Source organism: Zonotrichia leucophrys, chromosome 1A, assembly GCF_028769735.1.
Source record: "Zonotrichia leucophrys gambelii isolate GWCS_2022_RI chromosome 1A, RI_Zleu_2.0, whole genome shotgun sequence".
NCBI lineage: Eukaryota > Metazoa > Chordata > Aves > Passeriformes > Passerellidae > Zonotrichia > Zonotrichia leucophrys.
Window position 1 is genome coordinate 26,163,769 of NC_088170.1, and position 12,108 is coordinate 26,175,876.

The 12,108-nt window shown below is 38.3% G+C and overlaps 1 protein-coding gene across 9 annotated transcripts in view; it reads right to left on the minus strand.

The window, feature by feature from the left end:
- Window positions 1-12,108, minus strand: part of OSBPL8 (oxysterol binding protein like 8) — an 83,762-nt gene that overhangs the window by 32,323 nt on the left and 39,331 nt on the right. For 2 of the 9 annotated variants that reach the window (XM_064701971.1, XM_064701970.1), the window contains exon 5: window positions 2,180-2,422. The exons of the other annotated variants lie outside the window; for them this stretch is intronic. In XM_064701971.1, coding sequence (XP_064558041.1) covers window positions 2,180-2,321 — 142 coding nt within the window. In that variant the 5' untranslated portion in view covers window positions 2,322-2,422. The remainder of the gene's footprint in view (window positions 1-2,179; window positions 2,423-12,108) is intronic. 9 annotated transcript variants of the gene reach the window in all.

A 12,108-nucleotide genomic window follows, 5' to 3' on the forward strand; every position in this document is an offset into this window, starting at 1 on the left:
GGGAAAAACCAAAACCAACCACATAACTCTTACATCTCGAATACTGGCTTTGTGCCTCTCAATAAATGCTATCTGCAATTATGATACATGAGAAAAATACATCAGAAAATAAGCATGTTACTTTTTAATGTCAGATCTATTTTATTCATAAAAGAAATAATTACTATCCACTGGAGGCTCTTTTTCAAGCAGAAAAAACAGCAGAAAAGCAATGCAATGCATGAAAAGATCACAAACAGCAATCCAAGCAACAGTGTTACTGACTTCCAAGTGAAAAGAAAGGAACAGCCTGATGTGATTACTGGTGTGCATGTGCAGTTTTGAAGAACAAATACTTCAGCTGGAAAATGCTTCTGGAAGAACCATGAGCTGTACTTAGTGGGGATTATCAATACTGGTCCTATACAATAAACATATCAGAAAAAAAAGGAAAAATCTTTTTAAAAAATTGAACACAGGGAACCATAGTCTTTTTAACTGACTGAGTGTCAAAAGCTTATTGACAATTTAGGAGTACAATCCCATATTAACTAATTCAGATTCCTCCATGGACTTTGAAAGCAAAGTAATCAGAATAGTAAGCAAAGTCCTTTTATGTATTTTCTAACAGTAGTGTTTTCTTTTGTAAGCACCACAAAATAAATAAAAAAATAACCAAAGACTGTCATCACTGTAACTATACATGAGTATATTTTAAACAGACAATTACTCTTTGCCTAAAACAGTCTGGAAAAGTATGTTCATTAAGCATGTCAGGAATATTGAAACTCTTCAGAGATATATGCAAGAGTCCAAAAGAGTAAGCATTTTTTAATTCCATGTACACACTTGAATTTTTTCATTAAAAACCGCTTTCCATTTGTTCTGCATTTTAAGTACTCATTCACTGTCTCCTTATGAACAGTGATCAGCTTTAGCTGCAGAATTCTACACAGAAAGGAAGCAAATGCAAAACAAGACTCCTTTTTTTTCCCACTAATTACCAGACTACACACACTTCTTTTAAAGATAGGAAGCACCTATCTAGTTGCCAACCCCATGCTTTCAAGCTTTGAGATCTTTTGTTTTGCAAGCAGCTTGGATAAAACTCAGTGTTAGATTCTTGGTAGAAGGCTAATCATATCCTGAAGCAGAGTGAAAGGAAACATTCCAGGATAAAAATGTTCAATAAAACATGGTGTCTGCAACCTCTCCCATGGTCTGCACCCAACTCTGCTGTGAGGCTTCAGAACCAGGGCTTACAAATTCAGTGAGCCATGCTGCAGGAGGCAGGCAATAGAAAGTGAAAACTATTTTATTTCCCCCTTTCCTCCCCCCCAACATCCTGGCCCCGTGGAACTACACAATAAAGTGCATCTCTGCGCATGCACAAGACAACTCACACATCCAGAGCAATTCTGGAAAGAATGCACAGTTTGTACTATGCCCCCCTTCAGGAATGGGTGACCTTGTAACACATTTTCAAGCACTGAGGCTTTATGAAATAAACTGCTGAAATTCAGGTACCTACGTCAGAAGCTTATGAACAATGTGCACATTATGAACAATGACATGCAATGATCTACAAATTCATTGCAATATTCCAGTACCGATTTTCAGGAAACAACAAATCTGCACAAAAGGAGATTAAAGCCCTTTCAGAGGTTTTAAGTCTTCAAAATCTTGCACTACAGAGTTTACCAAAGCTATGTTTTTAGCCCTCATTTTCTATCTCATCATTTTATGTCAAACCATTGATGACCAGCCTGCGGATTTTCCAGTAGTTACAGCTAAATATAAACCTTCTGCTGTACCTTACAATTTTAAAGCAGATCCATCCGGGGGTGGGGGGGGGGCAGTGGAAACAGCAGTGGAAAGTACAAGAAAGGAAGGCATTTATAAACCACATCACAGAATCTCAGTCCTAAAAGCCCAAACAACCAAAACAAACATTCTAGTCAGTCTCAAACACACCAATGCATTTTGAAGTGAGATTTGTGGCAGTGTGAAAGCTAACTTACTCCTTTCCCTGTCTGCAAATCCTGCCACTACAAAGAGCTGTTATCAAACTGCATACAAGCCATACTCTTTCTGATTTCTACCCACATCTCAGTATATTACTTTCATTCAAGCATGAAAATTTGAGGCAGACATTAGATTTGCTTCTGTACATTTTAAGAAATGCAAGACCAAAACAAACCTGGTAGAGCAGGAGCGAGCTCGTTATATCCGCCAAATGAAGCGTTCCGGACGAGCTTTCGGCCATCAGCTCTTGGAGAAAACACAGATGAAATCCCAGCACATGAAGAAAACCTACGTCGCACTGGACCTTCTTCCTTCATGAGTTAAGGTGTTTGTGTAAGGATTATGTTCTCTGTGAAAGCTGGTTAGCATAAGCTGCTTGGAGCAAGAGTGTTGCAGTAGCAGCCTTTTACCTCACATTCTGATGAGTAAGATACAAAAGAGGAAAAAAAAGAAACAAACGAAGGGCGCACATGAAAAATGCAGCGAAGAGACAGAGGCTGCCAAATCAGCAGCAAGCCAAGCAACACTATACTCCTCTCATCAAAGCTCTTAGGATGCTTAAAGTGGAATGCCTTTGCTTCAGCTCCTTTTTCCTGGGAAACACACCACATCTTATTTTTTACCTCTCAGTTTTAGTCCTACTCATTTCTAAGTACACAAAAATGGTATCTAAGTTTTAAGGAATCCTTAAATTGAGTTCCTGTTAGCCTTTCATGTCCCAAATTTATACTGCACAACGGACAATTCATGAGCTTTGTGGCTTCCCTGTTTGATATTGTGGTACACTATGGGAATCAGAAAAGGGAGTCAATCGTTTGCATTACGCAGCCAAGTTGAACTTTCCTGTTCAGGCACTCACCTAACTAGTTTTTGTCAACTGACTGCCATGGCCTCTACATCTTCATTTCTTTATTTTTCTTTAAAAGGTGATGCAATTGCTTTTTCTTCCTAAAACTCTCCCATATTTTTATAAACAAACCAGCCTGACTCACAGAAGAGCTGTCCTAAATAATCTCCACAAAAAATGCTTTTTATTATTAATGCCCCAAATATTTTATTCAATGAATAAAACACTTAAATGGGCCAGCTTAAATTTTAAACACAGAAAGGATTCCAGTAAACTGTGATTCAAGACTAGAAATCTGCTGATCCAAACTCCTCCTGCTGGCAGCTACCATAATGAAGTCAAATAATCTCTCCCTAACCACCTTCATTCACTGCTGTTACATCAGCAGCCTCTGCTGCAAGGACTAGTGTGCACAGCCACCCTCTTGCAAATGTGCAACTTCCTTCCCATTTGGTGTTTCTCTGCTGGTCCCATTTTCCCCGTCAAACTTTACTTCTGACAAAACAGGTTTTGAAACCTTCTCTACTAAAAACCAGGACAATAGGACACCAAGAACTGCCTTGAAAATAAGAACTTGAATTCTTACCTTATTCCATCCTCTCCTTTTCTTACAATGTGAATCACATATCATAAATTAAATCAATAGCAGCATGAACATGATTAACCCTCAAATAATACTACTTACTCTATGGCCTTATACAAAGAAGTGTAATTAACTTCCCAAAATATGACAAGGTAAAAAGATGTATCAGAAAAAGCAAAGATGAGGCACAGATAGCCATCAACAGAAATCATTATATGCTATATGAAAAACACTATTCACTTAAGCACAGGGAATAGGAAAAACTGGATAAGCATCATGTATTCAGGCCTGTCTCCATTTATCCAATCCTGTCTCTCACACTCCCTTCAGCTGAAACAGTCCTTGTTTCAAGATGTCCCAGAAGGAACAGAAAAAGGAGTTAAAAAAACTAAAGGAGTGGAGTGGAAGGGCAATGAGGAAATGCAAGGAGGGAGAACACTAGCTTTATTTTCTGTTTGGTTTTGTTTTGGTTTTGCTTTAATAAACACAGCTCCATATCACCTCTCCAAATCTGTCCTAACTACAAAACAGAGCAAATACCTTGGTTCAAATCTATTCATAATATGCATTTTCTTTTTTTTTCCAATTGAAATCAAGAGAAAGCTGCAGTAGAACTCCTCTAACACATAGAAGGAACTGTATCCTCTCATTACAGACCTACCTTGCCCAGTTAATGGGGCTGTTATCTCCTCTTTCAGAGTCAGGGCTGTGACCCTGCCCAGAGCACTCTGCTGACACTGGAATCCAGCCGTGTCCATGTCTCTCTTGTTCTGGAATGGCTGGGGGGGAGGCTCCTCCATCAGACACCTGCACAGTCTGCATCTGCCTCCAGCCCTGGGCCCTACCTGCCAGCCCACCAGCTTGTTTCACAGCTCAGTCTTCTCTGCCACCTTCTGTTCACATTCCTAAGGAGCAGCTGCATTTGCAGGAGTTTCAGGAAACAATATAATCATGAAGGCCTTTCCCTTACTTCTCTCCATGCCCTCTCAAGTCCCTTGACACTGCTCATGTAGTCAAACTGTAAACAGGAACAGATTAAAATACCTCTTTCTCCTTCCTATGCCCTCTTCTCCATTTAGAACTGAAACTGAACTCTTTGGGTAGATAAAATTAAGAATTTCAATATGGATTATGTTACATTTCCTCTCTCTGAGGCTCTCCAGTCAAGGAAGCTGTTATCCAGGTATTCTAAGCACCTTCTGCTTTAACTCAATAGCAACGCAGGAGAGGCAGGCTCTGAGTCTTTTATCAAAATATGACTCTGTCTCACCACTACAACAGAGGAGAAAAAGAAAAAAATCTGATTTAAGCTTTCTTCTTCATCACCCCTTTGCCTCACCCCTTCCCCCAGCAAACACCAAAAAATCCTATAAATGCTTTTTCTTCCACTCTCCTTCCTGAAAATAAACTCAGACAGAATAGGTCCATCTACTGATGAAATCAAACTTTGTGATCTTAGACTAATGTCCCAGTCAGCTTTCTGTCCTTTTGATATTAGTTTTGAGTGTGTTAAGAATGGATATACTTAGAAAATGCACTCTCATACACAGCTTAGGAATTTACACAGTTTCAGATACTCACAAATAGAACTACAGCCAAGTCCAACTGCATTAAGTCAGACACGGCAGAAAAGCCTGCATAAACAGGGAGCTATCTGCACTTTAGCTTAAAGGCATCAGGTACATGAATATATATGAGCTTTTTCATAACAGAAGTTTCAGTCACCATAGGATACACTAGACTAAGTATGCCACTGAAACAGACAAAAACTTTCCCAGTTTCTCTGTTTTATAAAACATCTGTATCAGGAAGAACACAAAAATCCCTACATGACTGAAATATTTAGTTCATGTATCTTGGGGCAGGAGGGTAGGGGGGAGCACAAGAATCCATTCTCAGCCAATCTCTATTTAATGTATATATTTTTCTAAAGGACAGAATGCATTTCTCCCATTAGATATTGAATCAGGGCTTCTTCAACAGCAAATAGTAAATGCTGGCTGAAAAACCAATCCTAATCCTGTGCTTAAGACATTCTTCCAGGATATTACCTGAAGCAAAATGTAAAATCTCATTGTACAAAGTCAAATAGAAGATATGTGGAGTTCTGACAACTTGTGAAGACTTTTGACAAAGTATGGTTTACGTTTTAAAAGATTTCTCCAATGGAAAAATATTTATAGCTGAAAAAAACCCCAGTCTTAAAAAAAGATGTCTCTAAATTGTAAAGGCAAGAATTCAATGAAATTGAACTCAAATAAAATTTATCTGGACTACCCAAATAAGGAATTTTCGCTACAATAATCCTTTTTATAGAGATTTTAGAAGTTTAGAATAACTAACACATTCTAAAAACTGATATTGATGCAGTAATACAGTAAGTAGTAAAACTATGGATAGTGACGGAAAGTAAACAAAAAATCCTTTTCCCCTTATAGGTACCCAAGGAAAAGCTAAAACCTTCTTAAAACCAAACTCTGTGAAAGCTAGAGAGAAAAGAAAGAGGAAGGAAAACTTGGTGTAGTAGAGGAAGGCAGAAGCTTTTCAGACTTGCCCTGCAATTTTGACAGTAATTTGCCCTGACATTTCAACATTACTACCTTTTCCAGTAGAATTCTCCCCCCAGTCCATGAAAAGGTCATAAATAATTCTCTACATGCAGTAGAGAATTATTTTGCAGCATGCAGAAAAAGAAAACAGGCAGACAATCATACCTATGAAGATTTTATCTAACAATTGACTTTCACATGTGATTTGAAGTAAAAGCAGTTTTTTTCTATTTAATAAAAAGATTATTAAAGATATACTTGCCTTCTGCACTGGTATTTGATTCAGAAAAAAATTATACCTAAACCATGAGGCTACAAGTTGGAGAGTAGCTGAGAGAGGCAAATTTCTTTCACCAAATATCCTTGTGTTCCCTGGTATTTCCAAGTCCAGTGCAGTTTAGCTGAGGAGTAATTCCAGAGGCAAGCCTGAGAGTGGTGACCAATGACCACCAAGACTCCCCATGCGCTGCTGGCAACTGTACTTGGCTGCACCTCCTCACTTGCTAACAGCCTGCTCAGCTCCTCCCACACGGAGTAAATAGCTTTGCTCACTGCTCAGGTTTCAACATTGTCCTCTCAGCCCTTATGAAATTCTCAAAGTCAAGGCTCAGGTTCAAGTAGGCCAGTCCTGCAGAGACTGTCATGAAGAAAGAGAAATTGCTTGAGATGTTTCACATCAATCACTGCTGTGCCTTTTAAACCCAGTACCACACTTTCATAAAGCTATACCCACACAGAAAGCAGAATATGCAATTTACTCAAGCCACAAATACTGGGTGGAGTAGCATTTCAGAAATGGCAAGTTCTAATAAACACAATGACTTGCAGAGAGGAATGTGCCAGAGTACGCATGGCTGTAAGAAAGCAGGAGGTAAAGTTCACGTAAACACACACAGCAGAACTTAAAACATTTTACAAGAAATTCAGTTTTATAACACAGACTAAGATCACATTATTAAGGGCTGAAGCTCCTTCCTCCTACTGTGACCAGAGCCTCACTCACACCCCATTTAAGACAAGCATCACTAAAGCTACTCCAAATAGGTTACACAGTTTTGTGGAACTGCGGCTTCACTTCCACACTCTGTTGAAAAACTGAAAAAGTGACCACCTGTGTCCTTAGGCTCAGGACCCTGCAGCAGGATTAACAGCATTAATCCAGTACCACCTAAAGAACAACCACTGCCCATGGCTCCCACACACTGCTGATTACAAATACTTCCTCATCATCAAAAGCAATGCAAGACAAATTAAAATGCCTCCTAATAATACAAGAAAGACTAAGAGTCTCCAAACATGAGGGTTTGCAAGGTTTTAGAAAGAATTCTTATGTCGCAGGAGAAAGCCAAATTCTTAACATTTTTTTAAGACATTAAATGTATTTACTCTGCAGAGAAGGTGCCTTACTTCAGAAGCAACACTTACTGTTAATATTGAAGTATCAAAAAAAAGTTTTTGGAGAGCCTCAAGTAGAACTTGAACAGTTCTTCTTTAGCAGTGAGACAATGAGACAGTTATGGGACTGTGAAGTGAAGTAACAAAGGATGACTGATAAATTGTTCGTACTGTGTCAAGATAGTGAGTTATTCAGGCATTCTTCAGCTTCTTTATTCAAAGAACAGACACAGTGAAGGGAAAGAGGAGACTGTATGAAGTTACTCCATGACTAAGTCTGCCTACATCTAGAAAGTAAACACATAGGAAAGGTAAGAAGAAAAACAGAAATCACTATTGAATATAAAATATAGCCCAACTATCCAGGAAACAGCTTGGTTTGGAACCAAACTGATTGGCAAAATTTTGCCATTTGCAAGCCAAATACTCTTATCAAAAAGAATTACTAACATACTGAAAGCACTAGTTGAAAAAAAATACCAACCCAAACTGGCATTTTAGCAGTGATCAACTCCCAGTGGAGTTCCAGCCTCACCTGTGCTCAATGCATCCATCTGCTGTAATTATGGGCAGTGGGATTTCTCTCCCCAGCTCAGTTCCCCAGTGCTGTGGCTTCAGCCTCATGCATCCATATGGAAGAACCCTTGGCAGAAATGTGCCCAGAGCACCACAGCCAAGTGACTTAGACAGAGGTGCTAACACTTCGAAAAGGCTTAGAGAGTTCACTCTCACAGGGCTGCATCTTTCCTTCTACTGGTCCACAGTAATTTGTCTTCCGCTGACAGCTGGTTAAGAGGAGATGCTTTGCTGTATCTCCAGGGCTTCTTGACCACCAGGAACCCAGAACAGGGATGACCAGTCAGGAGCTCCGAGACCTTTGTTACTGCCCAGTGAAACAAACTGTTCCTGCTGTCAACTGAGCCGAACAACTGAAACAAATGGTTTTTAAAGCTGCAAGTTGCACAGGTCAACAACAAATCAGCTTTAACTTGTTAGTTGCCTTGGGTACACAGTCAGTAACATCTGAGTTTGATATTTTCTGGTCCTTAAGGCTCCAAAGGCATCTCATCCCTTCAACAGCTGATAACTGTTCTTTAGGACCTACTTCTTGAAAATGCCAGTTCTGTGCTTTCCACCTTCTGTCACATACAAAAATACTTAAATTCCTATTTTCTCCAAAAATGCAGCATCCTGTGGATTAAAATCCTAGCACTGGCATATCCTTTAAATGTTTCCTCTGGAGCTGTTTAAAGCACAAGTTCAGCACAGCCAAAAATGCCCTCACTCTTCCCCAAAATCACCTCCACTTCCTTCCAGTTCATGGTGATCATCATCACTAGCAGATATCATTTTGTTTTTACTTTCAACCCTCCTCTCTGCACCTAAACCACTTCTATTTCTCAGTCATGTAACACAATATATTTTTAATTGCATTGCAAATTGAATCATCAACTACTACTGCTCTGTTGGAAAAGAAAGGCAGATCCTGTTTCTTATCTCCGGTCAGGCTCCTTCTGGGGACACACATCCCACCTCATCTGCATCTTACTGATGTCTTAAATAAAGACAGGAAAAATACAGAAAAGTCGGACATTTTCAAGCATTCTCTTACTAGATTTCTCTATTTACCACAAATATTGCTATTTAAGCACCTGTGACGTCTTCATAAAAAGTTTGAAATATGTTTTAAGAAAATATCGGTAAGTTAAAAACATTATTAATCATTTATAAGGAGACTGCTGACTTTTTAAATAGTTTTTATGTGATTGCTATTGCTGCATTAATTCATTTTATCAAAGAAATAAATCAGTATGCTTGAGTTAATAAGATTTACAAGAATTCAATTTACCAGGGATAATTTGACATAAACAGATTACATCAGCAAGCAGAGTTCTGCTCTACAACTTTTGAAAATGCAGTCTTGTACTTGGTATTTTTAATGTTAATTTTTCAACTGCAACAAAATAATTTTATCAATTATTCCTTTTGGTCCCATGCTAGGTTAAAAAAGGAAACATTCCAAAAGTAAGTTCAATGAAAGTTTACTCGTTGGTTCATTAATAGTTAATAACATTTTTAACCACTGAATGCAAACACAGAATATGAGCTAAATTAGCACCATACTATCTGTGTGTCAGCTGCTAGAACTGAGAGATGATTTAGCACTACTAACATCTATATGACTATATTTAAAAAAATACAGTCTTGGTGAGTTGGAGGGGCCATACTGCCCACTGGGGCCTGAAGACACACCATCCCACAACATAAGCAAAGCTTCACAGATAAAGTAACTTCCCAAGATTATTAAAGTTTCCATCTAAAAGCTACTGAATTATTTAGGTCCTTCTCCAAGTCTGACAAGTCTGAATAAAATATTGAGCAAAAAAACCATAGTATAACCATTAGTCTGTTCAAGACACATTGGTTGTAGCATTATTATCAGGACGAGTCTATTCTGACGCTCCAGTTAACTACTTGATGGACAAGGCAGGAATAAATAGAATACACAAAAATTAAAATGAAAACCCCATCTTAGGATCAAAGCTATATATGGCCAAGTTAGTGTTTGGCCACTAAAATCTAAACTTTCGACATATGTTAAAATCATACTGGAAAAATCTCCACCATCCCTTATTTTAACCCATTTCCATCAAACAACATTGCTAAAGCTTCCTGTGGAAGTGTGACCTCCACACCTACACATGCCACTCTGTAGGCTCACAGGTAAGCTACTTCAGCCTCAGAATAAAGGACAGCGTAACTTCAAGGATCTTGAAAATATTTTGTAAAACAGTGCAAAGAGTACAACACTTTAAATAGACTTTTGCTGAGCAACCACTAGACAATGCTGCCAGATCAAATCGCACTCTACTTGTATAAAATACATCTGTATTGGACTCCAAGAAGAAGACCCCCATCTCTGTCTCACACAACATACTCTGCTCAATCTCACAAGAGTGACAGGAGGGAGGGAGGAGGAAGGCATGTCTTAAACTAAGAAACCAAGTACAGGAAAATAGAAGCTTCCTGAAATCCAGAGCTGTGGTCAGAAATGAAAACAAAAGTACTTATACACAGCAGCACCTAAAATTATAAAATACACACCACTTACAACTTTACATTGACATATTACATGGTTCTTTATGTTCCAAATAAGAGGTAACTCTAACTGATTTTAAATGTTCACCTCCCTTCCCTTGCATTAAGACTCATGTAGTTTTAACCATATTTGTAATTCTTGTCATTAGGATCTTACCTAAAACACAAGCAGATGACACAAATTAAGCTTGTTACAGTAGATTTTCCAAACAAGAGTCACTGAGCATGTCTATCCCTAGACAGCTGCTGGACAGCCATGGTGGTTTCCCCATTAACACCAAAGTTAGTGTTGGTTGTTCCAGAGACTAACCCATCACAGGCTTTGTTTCAATTTGACTCACCTGGTTTTGGGCTACCAGTTCTATGCCTAAGTGGCCTTGCAACAGAGGTGCTTTTTGTTCAGGCAGAAGCAACCTAGGTAAAAGTGGTCAAATAGCATTGCACAACATCCGGCTGCCCAGCAGCAAAAGCTAAGTACCTGTGCCACAATTCTCCCTTAGATACATTTCATCAGTTCTTCGTAGATGGTATCATACATTTTCTGTTTTGATTCTCTGTTATTCTGTGCCTAGCATGATACTGAATTGTTTATTTACATTACTCATCTCCTAAGGATGACTTCAGTTGTCAGTGACTAAAAGTACTTCCATTTAGTTCCTTGTAAATGCCTTCAAATTCTGTATCTAAACATTCCCTATGTCATTATACTATACCATAAGCACATTGTAAACACCTTGGTTAACTGAATTTCAGTTACAACAGCCTCGCTCCATTATATAAAGCTCTGTTCTACTTCATATTTTTCAGACTTCCACTACATCTCTTTTTCTCCAACTCACATTTTTGCCAGCACTGTAGTTTTCCCATAGGAATAACTGCCACTGAATATTCACCTGATTTTTAAATGTTGGTCAACCCACTCAAAAAAAAATCAGCTCCCAAGCTGGAGATAGGCTGCAAGACAGTAATTGTGGGTTGCTGAAGCCTAGCCCACATTGTACCATTTCTCTACTAAAATTGAATGCAAGCCAAATTTCTTGTCTCATGAAAGTACAGCCTTATACCTAGTAGTGCTCCTGGAAAATGAAGTCAGTAATGATTGATGCTAAAAAAGGCACAAATACACTTAACTGGCTTAAATTCACTTATATAAGCCCTGAAATATTCAGAAGAAAAAAAAAGATCTGGAGAGAAAAACTTATTAGCTGCAAGGAGTTTGATGTAGGACAATCAAGTGCTTTTCAAGCCCATTTTAATAATTTTCCTATGAGTGAAAGTCCTGAAGAAACACCACAGTTTGACTTTATAACTTAGTGGGAACATCAATATTAAAAGGAAGAGTTTATTAGAATATTCAAATACACTTACATAACATCAGCATTTCTCTAGTAAAGGATACAACACAGTACAGAGAGAAAATAACCAAAAGTTCTTTCAACATAACTAAAATGACAAACAAGTTTTATTTATATTATACAGAAAATATTTCCAGACTAAGCTTGACATAAGCCAGAGGACATCAAGTGCTGTTCCAGTGTGATAACACCAGGAATTAGAAAATATATCTGAGCTAGCTGTGTGTAGTACCAAAAATACTACCATAATAACTTTAAAATACACTAAAATACTAC